At 39.2% G+C, this 23270-nt stretch overlaps 2 protein-coding genes across 5 annotated transcripts; one reads left to right on the forward strand and one right to left on the reverse strand.

Moving 5' to 3' along the window:
* Positions 1-247: 247 nt before the first annotated feature.
* fbxo18 (F-box DNA helicase 1) lies at positions 248-15937 on the reverse strand. Of its 4 annotated transcripts, none has more exons than XM_058624304.1 (21): positions 15633-15937; positions 14390-14557; positions 12992-13380; positions 12228-12364; positions 11748-11895; positions 11253-11434; positions 11089-11166; positions 10504-10595; positions 9580-9748; positions 9255-9474; positions 9077-9164; positions 8903-8998; positions 8192-8328; positions 7171-7267; positions 6798-6964; positions 5625-5700; positions 5316-5510; positions 4141-4266; positions 2714-2820; positions 736-873; positions 248-563 (listed from the first exon to the last, which is right to left on the reverse strand). In XM_058624304.1, exons 1-21 carry the CDS (start codon positions 15649-15651, stop codon positions 420-422), a joined length of 2973 nt encoding a protein of 990 aa, XP_058480287.1. In that variant the 5' UTR covers positions 15652-15937; the 3' UTR covers positions 248-419. The 4 variants fall into 4 exon arrangements, with proteins under 4 accessions (XP_058480287.1, XP_058480286.1, XP_058480289.1 ...); XM_058624303.1 differs by having other exon boundaries at positions 12992-13383; XM_058624306.1 differs by lacking the exons at positions 14390-14557; positions 15633-15937 and adding an exon at positions 13863-14074.
* A 460-nt stretch (positions 15938-16397) lies between these two features.
* On the forward strand, positions 16398-22953 carry phyh (phytanoyl-CoA 2-hydroxylase). Its single transcript, XM_058624307.1, has 9 exons — positions 16398-16557; positions 17571-17635; positions 18632-18742; positions 19001-19169; positions 19310-19391; positions 20394-20575; positions 20966-21115; positions 21233-21364; positions 22098-22953. The coding sequence occupies exons 1-9, from the start codon at positions 16468-16470 to the stop codon at positions 22149-22151; spliced, it is 1035 nt and encodes a 344-aa protein (XP_058480290.1). The 5' UTR covers positions 16398-16467; the 3' UTR covers positions 22152-22953.
* Positions 22954-23270: the final 317 nt, after the last annotated feature.

Consider the following 23270-nt stretch of genomic DNA (forward strand, 5'->3'; position numbering starts at 1 on the left):
GATGTTGTCATTTAATCTTCTCTGGAACCGTTAGTGTGGTGAGAAGTCGAGGCAGTGATGACACATTCTTTATACACAAGGGCAGAGGAGTATAAATGCTACAACTATCAACTATATAAAATTCTACATAAAAAATGGTATAGTTTTGATTACTGGTGTAACTGCAGTGATTTATCTATTTGCCAAAAAGTTGGATTAAGGCTTCCAACATTAAAATCCTGCTGACAAAATAAAACGGAGACAATCGGAAATTTAAATGTAGAAAGGTTTTAAAGTGTTTCAAAGTCCGAGGCTGAGGATCTCAGCTGCACAGGATATTACAATAAAATGCCATTTATCTCACAGAGAAAAATAGAAAATTTACAGAAACATTTAAAGGTGTCTCCTCTGAATTAGAAAACAAGACAGGTCCATCATCATTAAAAGAAAACAAACTGGATAGGGCGTCTGTCTGGTATTGCAGCCATTGATTGCACGTCGTCAGTCATGAGGAAGGCGGTCGGTCCGATTCGTTTCCACACACACCTCTCGCACAGCGGGCCGCCTTCTGACACACTGTCAGTCTGGACAAAGACAAAGAGGGACGTTGATTTGAATCATCGTGACTATTGAGCAAATTATTTAAAGGTTTGAAAACCTTTTTCTGGTTCTGGGTCAAAATCTAGGCAGTGTAATCTGTCCAGACAAAATACAAAGTGGCTGTAATGTTTTGCACATCAGTGGCCATTTTCTTACACAGCTCATCGCTCGCTTGCTCATGACGAACGCTGAGCCTGGTGTGATGCAGTTGGGACAGCTGGACACTGAACAGGGAAGAGGCTCGCCCCCTCCACTCATCAGGGAGTTAGGCATCGCTGACTTTAAGTAGTATTCCTGGGAAAGTGAGAAATTCCAAGATGAGGTGGAGAAAACACAGCCGATGGTTTTATTACATCTTGTTTTTGGTGGCTCTGTGTGTGTGTGTGTGTGTCTCAGACGCTCTACCTTTGCACCACAGAGTCTGTTACACATAGAGGCCGACAGAGGCCTGTTGCTAAATGGGGTGAAGTCTGCCATCTCTGATTGCCTTGTTATTTTGAAGTCTTCAGGCTACGCTGGTGGATGCTTTTTATTCTCTGCCTTAACAACTAAGACAACTTAACTAGCCTTAAAGATCTGACTTCATATTTTCTAGTGTTCTTGTGTGAATTAGTTTATTTCTTCGTAAGAGGTTAAAAAGCACCACATTGTGCCATCTGTCTGTTAAATTAGGTTTTACTAAGCAAACAAATTCCATTATTTGTAATCCTTGGACATACATGTATACACATAATCTGAGCTGATGCTGCTTTGCTGCCGCTGGAGACTGTAGATGGGTGTGACAAAGTAAAGAAGTCCATCTGCTGCGCTCAGCGAAGCAGAGTCTTTGGCATCAGTGATGCTTTTCTTGGCATACACCGTGGAATGCACAGTGAACAAAACCATTCTTAAGTCTTTCAGACATTTGGACATTTAGTCTCCCTGGCTCTGAGCGGAGAAAAGTAGTACAACACAAACACATTCTGCACCTCAAACAAGCATGCATATGTCAACACATTTAAACAATAAAACCACCATCCATTAGGTAGGGCAGAACACACTAATACATCTGGCTATAGTTTGTGTGTGTTAACGTAACGTTAATGCGAGTCTAACTGAAATTGTACTAGATTTTCAAAGTCGGACGAACACACACAGATAATGCGAAAGGGAGTTTCCTTCCATGGCTAATGCCCGAGTGAAACGAGGAAGCCAGTACGCTGTGTTTGACTCACTCCTTCACACTGAGTAACTCCCTAAATAACTGCGCTTCAAGACGAATGTCCCCTGATTGTTAAGTTAGTTTCTATATGAATTCCACTCCAGCTGCACCACAGTCCACTGAACACAGACAACTATGATAAAGTTCAGCAAAGTCATCTCTTTGATGTTTTCCCAATTTCAGCTTCAATCACACGACACAACAAGATTTTGATTATAAAAAAGGGGAACAAAGCCAGACAACACGTTCAGACAGTTGCAAACATGAATTCAAACTCTTTCACAAGACTGCTAGTGGTAAGACATAAAGTTTGTCCAAACCATCGTGGTGTAAAGGTGTGAAAACACATCATTTCACATCAATAGTAGTACTGAGCCAGCCACAATAATTACTTAACTGACTTGTTGTACAATGAATGGGGAGAACTACATTTGTCTGAACCTGTTATTGCAACATAATGCCAGGGTTAACAAAAACAGTGTCATCTTAATGACGCTATTCAAAGCATTCTGGCACTGTGGGAGGCAGCTTCCAGTTCTCACATTACACAAGCCTTTGAGGGTTAAAACTCAAGTACGTAACATACATTAATTCATTAATTCATTAATTCATTCATTCATTAAATAAATAAACATCTTTTAGATTCAAACCATTGTCAAATGAGTTCACACCGATTAAACCTATCAGCCTCTAAAGGACTCTCAGTGTAGTGGTGTTTAGATTTCAGTTCCAATGCAAAGTGGGTTGGTTTTTTTTGAGACAATAGTTTAGCTTTGTTAACAAGTTTCATTGTGTATCTTCTGCCTGTCAGATTTGACGGGTCGATCAAGAAGGCGGAAGATGCACGCCAAAACTTGTTAAGTTCAATCAGAAGACATAATGAACTTTCACAATATAATAAGTGAGACTGTCTGATTGTGTTGTATCTCTTACCCCAGCTACTGTGAGGAGGCGGCGGATGCTCTCGCTGATGATCAGTGTTGTCTTGGCTCGAGTCACAGCCACATACAGCAGGTTCCACTCGTCACGAGGAATGTTGACTGGAAAGGGAAGGAAAAATCTCACATGAAACAACTCAAAAGCAAAGATATGCAAATATTTACCAAACATTTAGGATCAGCTATTTACCAGTTTACTGGCACTTTTTCCTAGTCACAACAAAGATGTGAGACTGTCACGCAAGTCTCAGCTATAGCTCTATAGAACTCTTTTTTAAAAACTGATACTGGCATTGAAAGTTATTTTAGTCTGACAAGATATAGTTGGATTTTCTGCATTGGTATTTTTTGGCACTTGGGGTTTGCATCTCTCCTTTAGATGCATGGTCTACAATACAATTCAGAGAAGAATTATAAAGATTTATATTACACAACCGAATAAGCCAAATCTATCACCGTTAATCCTATGTTGTTGTTTTTCTTTTTATTTATCAGAGAAATAATACACTCATTTCAGAACAGCCTACCTGTCATTGTATTCACTTAGGTACAGTCAGTACAGACAAAATAGACAACCTCATCGAAAATTGTCCACTGCCATACACTGTTCAAAAAAATTACCGGAACACCTGAATCACACATAAAAATGTGATGATTTAAGCGAAAAGATCTTTAATATTAAATGCGTAATGCATTTACAACAAAAAACGTAAAATCCATCAATGGGAAACAAAATCACCAACTTGTTGAGGGCTGTTATAACTGATATAACTGTTCCCTTCATTCACTTTTTGGAGCAGTGTATTTTATACATGTATAGTGAGTGTCGCGACTCAGGGCCACACGGTTGGTGTAGTGGTTAGCACTCTTGCCTTTGCAGCAAGAAGACCTGGGTTCGAGCCCTGGTTGGAGGGCCTTTCTGCAAAGAGTTTGCATGTTCTCCCCATGTGTGCGTGGGTTTTCTCTGGGTTTTCCGGCTTCCTCCCACAGTCCAAAACCATGCAATATGAGGATTAGGTAAATTAGTCAATCTAAATTGACTGTAGGTGTGAATGTGAGAGTGAATGGTTGTTTGTCTCTATGTGTGGCCCTGTGATGGACTGCCAAACTGTCCAGGGTGTAACCCGCCTATCACCACCCACGACCCTCCGGTGGAGGATAAAGCGGTAGATGGATGGATGGAGTCTCGCGACTCTTTTACTGAAGTGCTGCAATGAGGAAGCAACAACATAACAGCTTCACTGACCCGATTCAAAACATCAAAAGACTTGAGAGTGATTGGTTTATAGCCCATTTTGATCAGTATGGTGGTTTTATTCGATAACTGTTGCACCCAAATGTGGCACACATAGATAGTAACATCTGTTCAGAGTGTCGAGTGAAAAATCGACACTGTATAATAAGTGCAAAAGCAAAACTTACCAAATTCAAAGACTGGAAAGTGGTGCAAACGGTGCCAGGAGGAGGGAACCTTCACAAAGTCGTCAGTGACCATCACAGAGTCAAACTCCAGACCTTTAGCCTTGTGGACTGTTCCCACAATAAAGTCTGAAACATGAGGTAAAAGTGGTGCGCATTGGGGAAAAAAATTAATGCAAGATAGTGATGTCCATTTGAGCTGATGTGAACGCAGCTATCAGAAGGTTATCAGCAACCCATATTCACTGTAGGTTATCTCCTGAAGCGAACTCCGCCTAACGCCTGATTTTGAAAAATGTGTAGAAATGTGCTGAGGGAGGGAGAGTGAGGAGCAGTGCAGGGGGTGTGGCCAGTTTTTGCCTTACAATGTACAGTGCCTTGAGATAATGTATGTTGTGATTTGGCGCTATACAAATAAAGTTGAATTGAACTGAATTGAAGCAACACCTCCAGTCTTTATTAGAGGGGGATGAGTTTGGAACAAGCTTTGCACCCACTCGGGTAATAAAAGTGTACCAGTGAGGCAAACATAAAGTAAGAAAGCCAATGGCAAAACCTGTGTTTGACTAGAGAGGCAGTAGGTATGCCATCTGCTGTGAAGATTTACACCTGGATCAGCAACTAACATTACTAGATACCTATATACAGTGGTTATCACTTGAATTGGATTTAGTAATGCTGTGATTACATTTAAAATAATGAAACAAAAATAGAATCTATGAAAAACATACAAGATTTTACAGCTTGTTGTAATAAATGAAATTATACCTCTTGAAATATTCTGGATTAAGGACTAAACATCACAAAAAACCTCAGTCTACTCTATGGACACACCTACATTTTTCAAGCATGTTTGCATGTATAACAGTGTGTGTATCTGAGTGTGTACATGTCTATAGTAGGACCAACTGTCAAGCAAACCTATCTTTGTAAGGACATTTTGACCTTGTGAAGACATTTTGGCTTGTCCGCAAAACTTTAATAGGCTTTTTGAGGATTAAGACTTGGTTTTAGGGTTAGGGTTACAATTAGGTTTGGGTTAGGCATAGGTTAAGTGTTAGGGTTAGGCATTTAGTTGTGATGGTTAAGTTTAGGGTAAGGGGCTTGGGAATGCCTAATGTCCCCACAAAGAATGCCAGTGCGCGTGTGTGTGTGTGTGTGTGTGTGCGCGTGCAAACCTGCACTGTGAAAGTCTTGTTCAAAGCAGCTCCTCAGGCGTGTCACCAGTTCAGGAATTCTAGGTCCATATTTTTGAACGATGTTGAATTTGCTGGAGAGCTCTTGATCTGTAGTCTGCTCTATGTAATTCCTCAGGCACACGGTGGCGTTTTGATCTTTCCTTGCAAAAGAGCGAATTAAGGGATCCCTGATAACTGAGGGTAGAAAAAAAAAATGTCTGTTCATTTGTTTTGTCTTACTTTTTATGTGAGGGAGAAAATGTTGAAGCCAGGAACAATACATATACTGTATGTGAACATTTGTCTTACATTTTGGATGTGGGTCTGGTTGTTGTGTCAGCCGCCAGATGTCAAGGATCCTATTCAGCCCAATATTTTGGACATCCTGAACAAAAAGTGAGCCCTGTGAGTGCTTCAACAATATGAGCTTTTGGAATACTAATAGTTGTGCATTTATATCTTTTCATTTTCAACGTTTTTTAACTTGATTTTTTTATCAGGGTTAACAGTGCTCAATAACTGGGCCAGTCAAGTATTTGATGGTAAATCCTGCAATCGAATTGAAGAAAATACATGAAAATGAACCCTTAAAGCTACAGCGCATAAGCTTTAAAATTGCATTAATGTCTGTTACGTTCAATCCATTACCAAATAAGTTCACACAATGCAGATTACACTAAAATCAGCTCCTCACACACAGAGGAAGTGATTTGGTTTACTTCACACCTGATGGCAAGGCAAAGGCACAATAGCAATATTGCACTAGTAAAGCAAGAGGGACACAAACAGGTTTGCTTTTTTGCAAATGGATAGATAGTAGAGGGGTGGGCCGACCCAGTGCTGTTTCGCTTTCAGCCAGTGTCTTACTCCCTCAGGAACCTGCCTGGGTTACACTTACTTTAATTAACTGTAATTCCTCATCTCTCCCCTCCAAATTACTCTTATATTTATGCTGCTGTTTCTCAACTAAGCAGTCGGTATTTTGTGGCAAGATGTTTAGAATATAGTGAGTAACTGAATTTTATATTTATAATTCATTCATTAAGAATCACCTGAATATTAAGTTGTGTTTTCACTACTTTAGACCGAGCCCTTAGTATTACACACAGAGTAGACTTTCCACAGAGTTCACCATGTTTATACAGTAACCCAGAACAGGGTGAATTTCTTGTTCTTATAAGAAAGTATATATTCTTATATACTAGATAATACTGAATCCCACTGAATCCCACTGTGGTCCTGTCATCTTAACCGGAGACATACACGAGACATACACAAAACTGTTTCCAGCGCGTGTAAATACTTGGCTCCTCCTTCAATCTCCTCATCGAGCCCTCAACACAACACAAAGAAGCTTATTCATTAGAACAAGAGTCCAACAAAACTGTACTCAGTTGAGAAAGAAATTCCGCAGGTGCCGAACATGACATTTCCGTGTGAAACATTATTGGTATCACATATTGTGTGTCTGTTTGCACTTACACCAATGAAATGAATCCGGCAGTGGGGGTTGGCATCCGTCAGTTCGACAGCTATGTTGAAAACACTGACGTTGCATCTTGATAGGATGGCCGTCTTCCCCGGGCAATAACTCATGCCCGTCCTGACATCCTCTAAAATCTGGACCGCAGTCTCGTCACACACGCTGCCTTCAGAGTGGACATGTGGGAAAGTAAAAGGATCTTTATTGTCAATATACAACTGAAATTGCACAATTACATTGAGGTCAGATGGAGGGTTGATCAGAGCTGCTGCAACTGAGCATGCCAACGCAATATACCAACCTGTAAATAATCGAAAGACACTGCAATTATTTAATCTCATCTTATTTAGCTCCAATGTTGGCAATATTTACCCTTCTGCTTTCCTCCAACAAGAATCTTATCGACTTGCTTACACACCCTGAGGAGGGAGGCAGCCACATAGGCGATCTCTGCACCAAAGCGAAAGCTCTAGACAAACACAATGGCAGCACAAAGGTTAATTATGTAGATTATAACATAAAACATTATTTACTTTATCACTGTTTACTTTACCTTTAAAAAATAATAATAATAATTCTACTGAATATGAAACAAATGTGGGTATTTTATATATGATCTGGATTTCGATTTGTAAATCAATGGATTGATTAAAGATGTAGCCATTGACTGTAAACCGTTACTTTAAAGAAAAGTGTTCCTTCTCAGGGAAAGACCAACTAAGACTGATAATCTGATCACTTTGGAATGTTGAAAGTTGTCTTTGTGTAAATCACGTGTCTTGCTTTGAAAACAGCTTTGTTGCATTTAGTGGAATTGTTTGGACTTGCACTCTTTGTTGGTCCAAACCCTGGATCCAAGCAGTAAACTTGATCATCAATGGAACAATATCAAGGGTCTGGATTTTGATGACTATCTATTTGACAACCTGCTGAAATCTTGAAACTAGAGCGCGTTAAAGGCGTGTTTTTCCAACAATAAAGGAATTTCAAATCTTGTTTTAGAAAAAGTGCATTGGATTACATTTTTCTTTTTTTTTCTTTCTTTGTTATATAGAGCAGAGACACCAGAAAATATTCCCATTTCACAAATAAACTAATTATGAAAATAGTTGGTGATTAATCTAGAAATCAATGAATCATTGCAGCACTAATTTAAAGTCATGGTGCATTGCTTGTTGGCGCCACACAGTTCCTGTGCATCCATAAACTTCTCATTTTAACAGGGTATTTTTTAGAGCTGAAACAATTAATCGATTAATCGATTACTAAATTAATCGACAACTATTTTGATAATCGGTTAAAGCTTTTTAAATGTGAGTATTTTCTTCATTTCTTTGCTCTGGATACCAAATAAATCATTGAAAGTTAATGTGTGCATTTGTGTATACCATACCTGTGTCAGGTAGTATATATGTGTGTGGCGGGCAGAGTTCAGGGCATTGATAGCTCCTCTGAATGTGTAGATCTGCTGATGAGGATCTCCAACCAGGATCTTGGCACACTGCTGAGACAGCAGCACATCCATGGTGGCTGAGAGGGAACAAAATAAGAAGATGCCATCATCCTTACAGTTAACCATGACAAAAAAAAAATCATGTTATTTGAAGGGCTGTCAAAGTAAACGTGATAATAGGGCGTAATTTGATCTTTGTGTGATGTGAATAAAACATTGAAAAAAGCTGGAATACAAAGCAACTTGAGGAAAATGTGACAGAATGAATCATTTACTCAGGGAGTGAAATGCATAAAGGAGGTTGCAGCTTTTTGCTGGTGTCACAGAATCACTACCTGAATCTTTTCCTCCCTTATGTGTGTGTAGCACAAGGGAGGGTATTATCACAGAGGAGATCCCATATCTTGTCGACAATGAGATTGTTCACTCGCCCAACCCTTGTAGCAATAGCAATAAACATATTTACAAAAGCAAGCATTTTTGCCCACTTTCATGATGATAAAAGTAATAAAAACTATAATATATTTTTAAGGTACATTAAGAACCACTAAAAATGTGATCAATCAAGTAAACTACGGACAATGATAAAAAAGAAAAACAGCCTAAATTATTTCATAGTTCATAGGACTGTAACAGTTGCCAAATCATTACCTGGATTGCAGTCCTGGGCCTCATCGATGAAAATGACATCATATTTGTCAGACAGGCAGGGCTTGGGATCTTGGAGCTGCCATAATTTCAGGTAACCTGAGAATAAACAGCACCAGTGAATATCTGTGTAGTATTTATTTAACATAAATTTGAATATCACAAAAGTTGGTGTACCATCATGCGTCATATAGAAAGCTTCAAATTTTCTCTCATTGAGATCTTGCATTTTCTCCCAGATGGTTTGTGCACCATCGACAAACAACTGAAATTGCACAAATAAAAGCAAATTTGTATTGGCTAAATATTTGTCGAAACCTAAAGCACAAAGTGTGTCAGATGTATGCAATCCTACCTCTTTTTCTTCTGTAGTTATGACAAACTTTTTGCCAGAATTGGTTGTGTGGGTGCTTGGGACATGGCGGATGCTGATGGCCTGGTCTGCTGAAGCCATGAAGGTTTCGAGAGTCACTGAAATCACTTTGGCCTTGACCAATCCACCTCTGCCTTTAGGCAGAACATAGTTGATGGAATATGCCTTCACGTTAGCAGTCAGCTTCTTATGATTTCTATACCTGCGAAAAAGAAGATCGCAGAGGCAATCAAACACATTAAAACACTTAAATTAAGACCTTAAAAGACATGCACAGTGCATCTGAGGGGATAAACTTTGTTCTTACATTACGCCAATTTCACTGAAGGCCAACGAATGGACAGTCTTGCAGTCAACGTTCCTGGAGAAGCGGCGCTGTGCCTCACAAGCCACTGACCTATTGAAAGCTACATACAGGAAGCGGAGGTGTGGCCGCTGCTCAGCATATTTCACCAACGTGGACGTCTTTCCTGTACCTGGAACAAACAAACACTTACATCATGATCTCTGTGACTGCAACACCTACTAAACTGCCACTGGCATCCATTACAATTAAACCACTGTCAAATGAGTTCACACAATGTTGAATAAACCCATCAGCACTAGGGCTGAACAATTCATTGAAATTGTTATAGGGCGGTCAAAGTTAACTTTAATACAGCCTACAGATTAATACAGCCAAGATTAACGCGATAAAATAATTTAATGCAGTTAACGCAAGTTTGTTTACTTCTGGTGTGTGCTGGCCTCTGACATGAAAGCCGTTAATTATCCGCACAAAACAGTCACTTGCCTGCAGTCAGTCAGATAGGAGAGAGAGATCGTCGCTGAAGTTGGAGAGGTGAGGGATTGTTGGGCAGTTGGGTTTCATTTCATTTGCGCGACAGAACCATCGATAGAACAAAAGTTTTATGGAATACGACAACTGAAAAGCACATTTTAATCGTGATTAATCTAGATTAACGAATTTCAAAATATGAGTTTATTTTGGTTTTTTTTTAAATATATTGACAGCCCTACAATTTCCTCAAATCGCAGGAGGTGCACTATTTCAAGTCATTTTAGATGATAATTGCTGCTTTGGCTGTTTTAGAGGATTTGTGTTTTCTTAAACCGACTCCCCACAGCGGCAGTGGCAAAAGGTCAGAGATGTCCAGCATTCTTTGAGGTAAACAGTTGCAGAATGTGGACATGGCACATGTGCAGCAACAGCGATTTTAACTGAATGTACCTGCAAAAGCTATGACCTTCACCAAATGGTCAGCCTGAATGTCGTGGTTCATAATCCTTTGCTGTTCACCAGTGAGCTGAATCTCTGGCACTCTGGCAAAAACACACACACAAAACAAAACAAAAAAGAACAAGAACATGACTGTTAAAAACCTGTGTAGTAAACTGGAAAAGATGGAAATGGTCATATTGGAAAACCAATTTACGCCGACTGAATTTACTGTATATCCTTACTCGCCATAGATTTTGTTTTTAATATGCCTGTTAATTTTTCCTTCCCATTTTTCAGCGATCATAATGAGAAAAAACAAATAACATTGATTTCAAAAATAGGGCAAAATACAGACAAACAAGACCACATTTTCAATTTATTCAACACTGATAAATGATCACGATAAATCTCAGATCATTTGAGTGATTTTTTTTTGTAAGTTTTTATGAATTAAACTAATAGATTAATCAAGATAGATAATTGACTAATTATAATCGTGAAAATAATCTGTTTGACATGATTTGAAACAAATTATGAACTCATTATTTCATACATTTCTTATAACAAGAAAAATCTAAACATTTTGAATCTCACCGAGATTCCTGAGTGGATTTGTCAGGAAAGGGACCGTTCTCCATCAGGTGAAGCACGTAGAAGATGTTGTAATGCAACCTGCAAAGAGGCAGATTATATAGTATATAATATATACTACAGTATAGGATAGAATATATAAATGCTGACACTTGAATGAGTCTTACCTGTTACTGATCTGGATCTTGTTCCTCTCTAAAGCGAGCAGCATCATGGCCATGTGGCTGAGATACTCTGTGATGCTGGCGGGTGACAGGCAGCCGCTGAGAAGAAATGCCAGGGCCTGCACGTCACCAACACACTCGCTCAGGATCAATATGACAGCCATGGCTGCATATGGGTTAGGACCCTGCAGATCAGACATGAATGAGGTTAGGACCTAACACCTTTAGTAAAGGCTTGGTGTTGTACACTGCCTCGAACTCTGAACAATGCTCTGACGGGCATAGTTTAGGATTGAAAGAAAAAAAAAAAACAAGGTTCCCTGCAATCTATGTGTGGCATTTATCATATGGATTTCCACATTTGTTCTGCCATAGTAAAACTATAACAGATCATTATCATATGGTCAAAGTTTGAAAAACTAGAATTGCATACAACCGGCAAGATGTGGCCCTGTTACAGGGTAGTTGCATGCACATGTGTATATGATCAGGTCTTACCTCAGTGTTAAGGTTAATGTATTTCTGAATATCAGGAATACGTAATCTGATAGAAGCTTCGGCTTGAGGAAACAGTCGATGTTTCTTAACACAGTCCAGGACATCGTCGGGCCTCACCCACTCTCCAACCTTATGCTGAGCCATCAGCCTGACCAGAACAAACAAAGAACTGTTTAAGTTGGGAGAAAAATGATGCCTGCCACCCCACATCCCAATTTTGATCTGACAATTTTGCTAATGCCAATTTTCTTTCTAAGAAATATTATTGACAGAATATACAAACAGAAATTAACTTTTCTTGAATGCAAATATTTTAATGATAAAAGCAATTGTTAAACTTAACAAACACAACACAAGTTGGTATAGTGCACAACACTATTCCAACTACATCTGACATTAAATATATACATATTTTTTACATATGTATATGTACATAAGTTTTTTGTCTTCCGTTCTCTTACTAAGGAGATGCTGACTTACACAACGAGGTGTCGTATGCTGTGGTTGTACGACGCTTGGCCTGCTATGTTGTTGTTCTTCAGGACGGACCACATGTGTAATACTGTATTCTTCTCTTTCATCATGTAACGGTAGTACTGTTTCTTATAGGGCATAAACTGTAAAAAAAAAAATAGAAAAGATTTTTCACAAACCCCAACGTGCCTGAACCAAATGAATGGAACTGCAAATTCTTTTCTACCACTTGGGAGAAAAGGGAAACCATATAACAAGGCAAAATAACATTTATCACAGATGATGATGACCTCAAAGAGAATTGTGTGACATGAGAAAGAATGAAAAGGGATTCAACCACGGTAACTTAGGCAGGTGAAGTCAGCAGCTGAAGGTTGTTGCACAGTGAAATGGCTCAGATAGGATCATTATATTTCTGCTCAGAACCATTCACAATGATCAGCTCAAGAATTTTCAGGATTTGAGCACTGAAAAAAAGTCACTAAAAAGTAATTGAAACCGTTAAGTCCATGGTTTCATGCAGGAATAACACACAAAGTGTGTGTGTGTACATATATGTATATACACTACCAGTCAAAGGTTTGACTGGTAGTGTATATATATTAGTATTTAAAAATACTTAATTGATTCCCTTTTTCTTTTTTTTAACATTTCCTGATTTACCTGGAGCACCGAGTGGTCTAATGTGACAATAACTTGAGGACAGTGAGCACAGTAACTTCCGTGTGCCGTGTAAAAGTGGTCTTATAGATAACGGGTTTTTCTTTTACCTTAGCGTCCATGACAATATACCTCCAGCGATGGCAGACAAGGCTAGCACTGCAGTAAAGATCTTTGGCAGGGAGGAAGCACAGAACCCGCCTCAGCACCTCCTCTGGAAGGTCATCAATGCAGCCCTGAGGCTGCAGCAGGTTCTTGCTGGTGCCCAGGAGTCCGTAAAGACCATCGGGAAGGGCCTCCACCTCCTCTTCCTTGGCGTGAATATCGCTGTCATACCATTCAAATTCATCAGCCGGTCCGAACATCTCTGCTGTAATTCCCTCCAGGTAATCCACCTTTTCCTCCTTCTCAGCTTCTGACTCCATCACAGCAGCAAGGAGGCTGAAATCATCAACCTCCTCCTCCTCCTCCTCATCCTTGGCCTGAGGCTCTGAAGTCACTGCTTAAGCAAGAAAGGACAAAGATGTCAGACAATCGTTCATGTTTTCTTGCTTGACATTTTCTTTATCTTCGACTTTATCAAACGTAAATCAGACTAAATCAATTTTTAAGTGATGGAGTTTGCATGTTTTTCCCGTGTGTGGGGTTTTTCTCTGGGTTCTCGGTTTCTCCCCACAGTCAAAAAAGAAGCTGATTTGGGAATTAGACTGGTGACTTGTCCAAGGTGTAACCCGTCTTTCACCCTATGTCAGCTGGAATTGGCACCAGCGTCCCATCGACCCCCATGTGGAGGATAAAGCAGTAAAACAAGGATGGATAGATATTGCAGTGGCAAACGTACACAAAATTCCAAAGCCACCAAAATTCGTTAGCTGTGGTCAGGTTCCTATGGGCTTGACTTGTAGGTACCGTATTAATTAAATTAAATCACCACGGCAAGAAAGAGTCATGGGAAGGGTTTGCACATTAATCTCCACTTACCGTACATCCAAGTTACATTTCTATCCACAAATATCCAAGCTTCTTTCGGATCAACAACACATAGAAATATACCCTTGATGTTCCAGGTAGTAAATGACGATCTATTGATTCAAACAGTACTATAACATAACCGTAACATAGCGTGACTTGGCGGTAAAAAAACATTTTTACACCAACCCTAGTGCAGCTTCTAATGGACCCGTCCAACCTACAAAATTGCTAGATATTTTCCAGTACATATCTCCCAATCCCTCTATCTAACATAGGCTTCAAAGATATCAAAGTGTCCACGGTACCCTTTATCTACATGAGCTAATAACTACAAAGGTCCACAAAGCCACGTTCCTTAATAATTCAAACTAACCCTAAACTAAATTAACTCAACACTGGCTCCTACAGATATTTTGGTGCCCTGCCAAGTGAACATAAGACAATCATGCAGAACTGTAATTGAGAGCTTCAAGCTTTGGAGGGCATCATTGCGCTTCTTTGTGTACAGCCTGCCAAAAATGATTAGGAGAACTTACCACACTTTCGTAGCTTGTTGGGTGTCCTGGGATTAAGCCACCTGTTGGGGTCACTGTTGCCCTGACCACAGTTAAAGGTGTGCGGCTGGGTAAGGGAACTAGAGCCCCCTGCACTTTGTGCCAGTTCATGACACTCGTCTTGACTCAAGTGCCTCCTCTTGGCCTTTCCTTGGGAACCATAAAAAAGACAAAAACACAAATGATTTTATTGGTATCAAACATCAACCATTATTTAGTGCAGTGCTGCTTTAAACAAAAACTGTGTTTAATAATATTACCTCCAATAATATTACCAAGGAGCTTATGTTTTCACCCATGAACAGTGTATCTCAAAAAGTAAATGGTGGATTTTTGGATGTTTGGGCAAGGACAGATAATTACAGTGCTGTGCAAAGGTCTAAAGGCACCACCAGCTTTGTTGTTATGTCTGTCAAAATCTGATCATTGGCATTTGGATTGGAATGATGGGACTGAATGATGTTGGTGTTACAGTGCAGTACCCGTACCTGGCTACCTGCCTGACAAGTGAGTCTCTGCCAAGTTTAAAATTTTTCACACCGATCACATTGTTTTATGGCAGTGGGAATGGGTGATGTTTGACCAGCTTTTTTTTTTTTTATCAAAAGGTAATTAAAGGACTTGTGACTGTGATGACTGGACTGGGGCAGCTCGTTTGTGACAAATCTGTTGCATTTCTACCCATTTCAAATCAAATTTGATTTGACTTAAATTTATAGAGAGAAATATTAGCAAGCTGTCAACGTGTTTAACTCATAAAACACGTAATGGCCAAGCATGTCCTGAATAAACCTGGTTTCATATGTCTTATTTTAAAACTGCATACACGTTGCCCATATTTTGTGGATGTGTTCCAATGAAGTGATTGAGAAATAATTGACTTTTGCATAGCACTGTATATTTGCTGTTTTATTTCATATGTTCACACTCTTATACCCCAACTTCCAGGTGGGAAGAGAAATAAGAGAATGCTTTAGATTAACATGATTTTTAGCAACATTTCAATAATGTTGCCAAATTAACTAAACTAACATATATGTATGCTGACAAGAGAGAGATAAACATGTGTTGCTTTGAAAATTATACCGAGTCAAATTTAAAGGTAACATTTAAGTGCCATTGCTATTATTTCATTTAAATTGCGACACTAAACGCATAATTCCACAACCCAGTTTAACACAGTATGTAACTTCAGCCACTGGTTTTAAGTGATGCCTTTACTCACCTTTTAATGCCTCCTCCATTGTCGTGTCGTCCACGACGTCCGTCCTCAAAAGAAGCCGAGCCGAACCGTAAACAAACACATTTGCTGATGAAGAGGGTTAGGGCTAACCCTACTAGCCAATAGTTAGCTTTGTTTTAAAGACGTAAATCGCCAGCTTATTTTAAGTTGGATTGTATCACAACACGCTCCGCAGTTATCCGACTACCTGCATGCTTTAAATCAAAATAATTCTAATATTAACAGAAGAACGAAATTTTATCGCTGCTGAAGTTTTACCCTGAAGTCACGTGACTAGTCCGCGCATGCGTTTCTACATATTTGATTGTTATTTCAAAATAGCTTAAAACAGCATCATTGCCACCTACTGGACTGGAGTGGAAGTGGTGTAATGGTGGTTCCATCGCTGAATGAGGACGAAGTGAAGTGACAAGGGCGAAATAAGAAATTATTTCTACATTATTTCTTACAACTTTATTATCATAATATTACACGTATACATATATACATCAGTATGGCCCTAATGCCCCGTCGTACACATCTAAAAATAGGATTATATGAGCATTTGTGTAGAATATTAGCAGGGAAACATATACGTGCAGCATAGAAACTATTCGTCTTAAAGCTGCTCTATGTTTAAAGTCACTTCATTGTCGTGCCAGGCCTGACCTCAAACCTCTGACGTTTGGGAAGCTTTGAGTGAAAGTAGTATTGTGAAATGTGAAATGTGAAATGTACCTTTAAAGTAGGAGCCTAGCGGTGGGTCTTGAAAATGCAGCCTCCGCTGTAAGAGACACGTAAAGTGGACTTTCTCCTGTTTACCAGGATCACTTGAGAGATGGAGCAACAACCGGCCAGGAAGACGTCTCGGGCTTCGGAGAGACTCAAGCTGCTCATCAATCACCTTGATCGATCACAGGCTACGATCGTATCCTTTTATTACGCCATTGTGTCACGTTTGCAGGATCATCATTCGGCGGAACATACTGTCCCGCTACCCGAGAAAGGCGCAGCGAGCTGCCGGGAGCAGTGGTGGGTCAGGTCGGGGTGTCTCTGCTGTCTGCAGGCCTGCAGTGGAGGTAGTTTGAAGCATATAAAGATTTAAAGATAAGGTTAAGTTTTTGTTTAGTCATTGCTTTATCATGCAGAGGAAAGATAGCACTCAAAGATCAGATGTTAGTGTTTGTGATGTGACAAATCAACAACAACAACACACCGTTACGTATTTTACATGCTCAGAAATGTTTAGTGAAAACTATGTCGCACAGCAAAATACACTTTTTTGTATTATAATAATAAAATAATAATAATGATCTAATCTGTAGCTATATCACCTATATTATCATTATTGTTATTATTAATAATATTATTATAAACATGATATTACAGGACGTACTAATTCCAGTTTTTCCCTTCCTCACTTTACAAGTGCAGGTAAGCAAATAAACTGAATATTTAAAAAAAGTAATAATAATATCAGTCACGAAAGTATCTAGACAAGATTGAACAAATACACACGGACAGTTTAAACAGAGTTTTATTTCTAACCTTTATATTTTATATATTTATAAAGGTTGATATTTATGTATGTTTATTGAAAAAGTGTCACATTTTTAATTTATTTTGTTTAATTGTCACTATGAATTAGATTGTTTTGTACTGTATGTATGTACAGTGGTTCTCAAACTGGGGGAGGGGGAACCCCTGCCAGTACATGTCACACTGTCAGGGGCTCCATGAAAAGTTTCATTTAAATTATGATATACTGTATATTTGCCTATATTTTTAATTGTGCCATAAAGGTCTGTGAACAACAAACAGCAAATTAACATTTATTATAGATTACTTTTAATCAAACAAATTATAGACAATTTATTCCAAGGGAATAGACATTGTTTGGCTGCTGTTACTTGATTTCCCCCCTTGACTGGTTTTGCTCAGAGAGCTTCACCGACTTCAGCTCTCACTTCCACCTACAGCAGCAGCAGTCAGCCGCAGAGACTGAGGTGAGGATCCGCTTTAAATTTAATCTGACTCCAGAGTTGCACTACAGCTTTTTGTCACCTCAGGGTAAAGGTTATTTACACACGCACCACGTTTAGCATTCACCTTTGTCATAGTTTGCTTTCAAAGGCTACAGTGTCTTTGTTTATTTAAGAGACAATTTAGAAAGATGCAAAAGCTCAATTTATTTTTTTTGTTTTCTTGAGGAAGCAGTGACTGTTTTTCATTATTTACATTATTTTAAAAGCATGGTTTAAAATAACAACATCAAAGTTGTTTTTTTTATTTAATTTTTTAATTCTTAATTGTGAGTTTGGTGCGCAGGAAATAACAGTGTTAGTGTCACAACCATGCTCAAGAGAAAATTAAAACAACTTATAGTAACGCAAAACGTGTTCTTAGTGCCAAATATTTTTTAATAAAGTAAGTCCAAAATAATTGAGAACAAATTAACATTAACTTTAGGAGGGTAATGGGCGGGTGCCAATCAAGATTCAAGATGTTTAGCCATTTGTTTAAAAGACAGCGCAAAACTTCCAGGGTCAGTGATTTGGAAGGCAGAGAAAACAAGAACAAGGCAAAAATACAAAAAATAATATACCAAAAAGAGTAATATGGTTATGAGTATGAGTAAAGCATGTATGAGAGTTTTCATGATTACCACAAAAATTCTTATAATTTCCTTCTTGGGCCATAACCTCACTCACTCATCTTCTACTGCTTCATCCTCCACATATAGTGTCAATCCCAGCTGACACAGGGCAAAATGTGTGGTACACCCTGGACAGGTCACCAGTCCATCACAGGGCCACATAGAGACAAACAACCCTTCACTTTCACACTCACACCTACGGTCAATTTAGAGTGTCCAATTTGGGCCATAAGCCACATCCCCAAAACATTTCTGTTGCTCATGGAAAAAAACATAAACCTACTTGCGAGATGTAACAAAAGATCAAGATTTTTCACGTAATACATCACATAATTTGTCTTGGCAGATATACTTTGCAGAATGACCTGCTGACTCCAGAACAACAACTGTTTTATGAGGAAAATGGCTTCATTCTCATCAAGAATCTGGTGTCTGAGGAGGACATCAACAAGTTCAGGTGACCATCACAAACACTGGCAACTGCAAAGAAAATAATCACTTTACACCCAGTGTATAATGGAATACTAACAGAGGTAATTGAGTTTTCTATCATATGGACCATCAACAGCCAGTTATTTGAAACTAGAGAATCACTATGCTGTGTGATAATATTGGAAATACTGCACTTTTTTGTTGATTTCTTTCTTCTTAATTTCTCAGTCTTTCGGACGTGTTGTGAAGTGCTTAACGACCATGATGTGTTTACAATCTTTAGGAAAGAGTTTGAACGGATCTGCCGAAAGGAAGTTAAAATTCCCGGGCTGGTGGTGATGAGGGATGTGGCCATTTCAAAGTCTGAGTTTGTTCCGGATCAGAAAGCTGTCAACAAAATCCAGGACTTCCAGGAATCTCCCGAACTGTTTCGGTACTGTGCCCTACCACAGGTACAACAACAACGACACAGACCTATAGTGGATCTTACATGACCTTTTTTTTTTAATTCAAACACTCCTTTTAATCAGTAGCAGAGTGGCCCATTTAAAAAAAACTACTTAATGCTAATACCGTTTTTTTTTTATGTCAGATGCTGAAGTATGTGCAATGTTTCACTGGACCAAACGTCATGGCCATGCACACCATGCTGATCAACAAGCCTCCAGATGCAGGTGAGGGAATCACACATTTCAGCACTGAAATCCAGACATTTTCCAGAACATTTCCTGCCAGCTCTCTAGGCACATGCCTGGAGTTGAGAACTGATCATGCATTCGTATAAATCCAGAATACATGGAAAGATGTGTTCACCCACTGGGAAATGTCATGTGAACTGAGAATGTCTGCAGACATTTTGCCGAGTTGTGAGGACGTTCACATAGCACATTGGCAGAATAAAATTCATTTATCCAACAGATATCTCTTGAAAATGTTTGCTTTACCTATTCAAAATAATGTTAGTTATTCACACATTTGCTGGTCACTGTTCATTTTGTGAATTGGGTCGTGATAGTTTGTCAAAGTGGATCCCCATATAAAAAGTTTGGAATGCACTGAGAGTTATGTTATGTTATGTTTTTCTACATTCTGATTTCAGATCACGTGAACACACTGAAGTCTGAACCATTAACTTTAATTCATTTCCAGTTGCTCTCAGTTGTCAAAATTTGTTTTGCTGTACAAAATATTGACATAAACTCAAGGTTTTTAGGAAAGTGTGATTGTGAAACTGTGATTCAAATTTTTTTCCGACTTTAATAAGAACAAGGAATCTGTTAAATAAAAAATATGTACAGCAGATGATTTGATTATGGTAAATGGTATGGTATATATCTATGTGCAGCACATGTTCTATCACACATATTTCATACCCATTCACATTCTGTGGGCACAGCCGTCAGGAGCAACGTGGGGTTCATTGTCTTGCCCAAGGATCAGCCACAACCTTCCAGTTAAAAGACGATTTGCTCCACCGCTCCACTGTCGCTCTGTCAATGAAATTTAATGAAGGCAAAATAACTTTTAGCCAAGATAATTACATTTATGATGAAATGTTTCTTGTTTATTTAGAATTAAGTGGATCCCATTGAAAACAGACCAATTTTCGAAAACTACTGTAATAAAAACAGGATCTTTTGTGTGTGTGTGTGTGTGTGTGTGTGTGCCTGTTTCAGGTAAGAAGACATCCCGTCACCCGATGCATCAGGATCTTCATTACTTCCCGTTTCGACCAGTCGACCGGATCGTCTGTGCATGGACGGCGATGGAAAGAGTGGACAGGCAGAACGGCTGCCTGGTCGTCCTACCAGGAAGTCACACCGGCACGCTGCAGGAGCACGAGTACCCCGAGTGGGAGGTATGGATTAACACTCACTCCACAACACACTTGGTGTTTGTCACAGTGAAGGATCCTTCCCTCGTGGAGCAGTTCCTGTCAAGTAGGGTCCCACAGAGACGAGGAAGTGTGCGTCAGTGTGTGTGGTGTTGATTTTATTATTCACTTTACGATATCTGCCACATTTGTACATTCAAATAGCTTCAACAAATGTTATGAAACATGCACGGGCAAAGGATTGTGGGTACTTACGCTAGGCTGAGCACTTCAGCAGAGTCTGATGACAAAATATCCCTGACTAACAGCCATTCAAATGTCCTGCCACTACCTTAAGCATAAAACAGGCACACACACACACACATACAGTGTATATATATATACATACACCACAGCACTGTCTCTGTGTTTCAGGGCGGAGTTAACAAGGTGTATCACGGAGTGCGAGACTACGACCCACAGCATCCCAGGGTGCATCTGGAGATGGAGAAAGGTGACACCGTCTTCTTTCACCCACTGCTCATCCACGGCTCTGGCATGAATAAGACGCTAGGCTTCCGCAAGGTACTACACTACCCACAATGCATCTGGTGTTCTAGCATTTCCCCCCTACCAAACACCCTAAACACATACTACATGAATTACACAACTTTGCGTGTGTGTGTGTGTGTGTTTTTCCAGGCCATCTCCTGCCACTACGCCAGCTCTGATTGTTATTACATTGACGTGAAAGGAACCACGCAGGAAAACATCGAGAAAGAGGTTCTGGAGATCGCAGCCAGGAAGTACACTCTGGACAGTATCTCATTTGCGGTACACATTTTCATAATTTATTTTTATTTTTTTTTTTGTTATCATTCCTACAGAACACAGTGTGCAAAAGGCTTCAAAAAGTTTGGCTGCTCAATACTGTTAACACACAATTCTACATGACTGCCTGTTTTGGGTCAGTTCAACCATATGACAGTTTGTTCTTATGACAGAAGTTTAGTGAATAGCCACCAGGGGGCAATACTGTTGGTTGCAAAAAAGAAAGAAGAAAGGAGTCTACTGCTCACTTAATTAAAGCATTAGTAAACATTTTCCAGAGATGTTAATGGTCTCAGTCTCTATATTCAGGTGTTTAATGGCACCTTTATTTAAGCAGGTAGATCCCATTAAGGGAGACCTGGAGGAGATAGGCTGCATTAAAACACAGAATAAAAACAATGTCAAACAAATAAACATGTTGACATAAAATGTATGACATAAAAAAACAAGTAGTATGTGATTAAATCAGCCTCAAATACTGATTTAAAAGAACAGAAAATAAAAGTGAAAAGGGTGTAAAGTAAAAAAGTGCAGAAAGGACAAAAGCCCTTTTACCTGTTTCAGAGTGGGCATAAGGAACAGGAAGCAACAGATAATCGCTGATGATGATGTTGTTGTAACTTATACTACCATTTAGAGGAAAACAGGATATTTTCTTTTGTCCATCCTGGATCCTGCACTGTAAATTAGCATATTCCCGCAAGGTGAACTGACCCTTTAACCTTTGCTTCAACAGGACACCTGGGCTCTGCGAGGGCGTCTGGTGCAAGGAGAGAGGATTTCACTGTGAGACGAAGATGCTACACGGCCGCAGTCCGAACAATCACTGAGCTGATATCAGAGCAGATTGATACAGTGATCATTTTCATGTGCTGCAATTCTGAAGTTGAATTTTTAGATTTCTTAACACACGTAAGCGATAACTTGAACCAGCACTTCTGCCTTATAACACAGTGCACATTGTCTAATTTCTGTTAGAAATATTAATATATAAATATTTTAATAATGGGTGAATGGATTTTGTTGGTCTTTTAGTATCTTTCAATTTAAATCGTTATGTTTTAATAGATATAATAAAAGTTGCTGCTATACATTTAAAATATGAAATGTTTTTTCGATATTAAGATTCATGCTAAGCAATGATCAAGTGATATACTGATTAATGCGTTTGGTTTGTCAAAAAAAAAAAATCTAAGCCTATGGTTGATAAATGCATCTATGTTGCACAGCTGGAAATGTACAGCCCCATGCTGCAAGGTATTATGGGTAGAGGGCTCAGATAGATAAAAAATGTCTGGATCAAGCCAAACATTTTAAATTGTTGACTGCTTCTGAAAATTGTCGGAGATAATGATACAATAATAGTAATAATGACAGGAAAACCAAATTATGAGGTTCAGCTGATTAAGAGTCATGGGATCAAACCCAAACAGTAGGTTCCCAAAGGAGAGGTTGACACAGAGTAGGGTCTGTGGATGATATCCACAAAAGGTTGTACACTTGGAAGTGTAATGCTGCTGTCTTAGCTCTTGATTTCTTATTTCTTACAAAAGCAAACAAAGGTGTTTATTAAAACTTTGTCAGCAGGTAAATTGATGTCTCTTCTGATTTTGTCACCACATCGGACAATGTGTCATAACCAATTGACCAAATTTGAGCGAATCCACATTCAGAGGGCTGATATGTGCGTATGCGTTGAACGTGCTCACACCTGCGTATTCACATAAATATCCAAATGCTCACACAGCAAATAGTTTCTCTCACACACTCAGGCTCATTTACTGCTAAACGTTTCCCAGATCTGACTTCAGATCTGTTGTTCCAGGCGTCTTCACCCAGTTTCCTTCGCACAAAGCTCATTTCACATTTAACGACCTCACTTTTTGTACTTTGTAACTCTGTTGGTGTA

Source organism: Solea solea, chromosome 3, assembly GCF_958295425.1.
Source record: "Solea solea chromosome 3, fSolSol10.1, whole genome shotgun sequence".
In the NCBI taxonomy this organism is placed as follows: Eukaryota; Metazoa; Chordata; class Actinopteri; order Pleuronectiformes; family Soleidae; genus Solea; species Solea solea.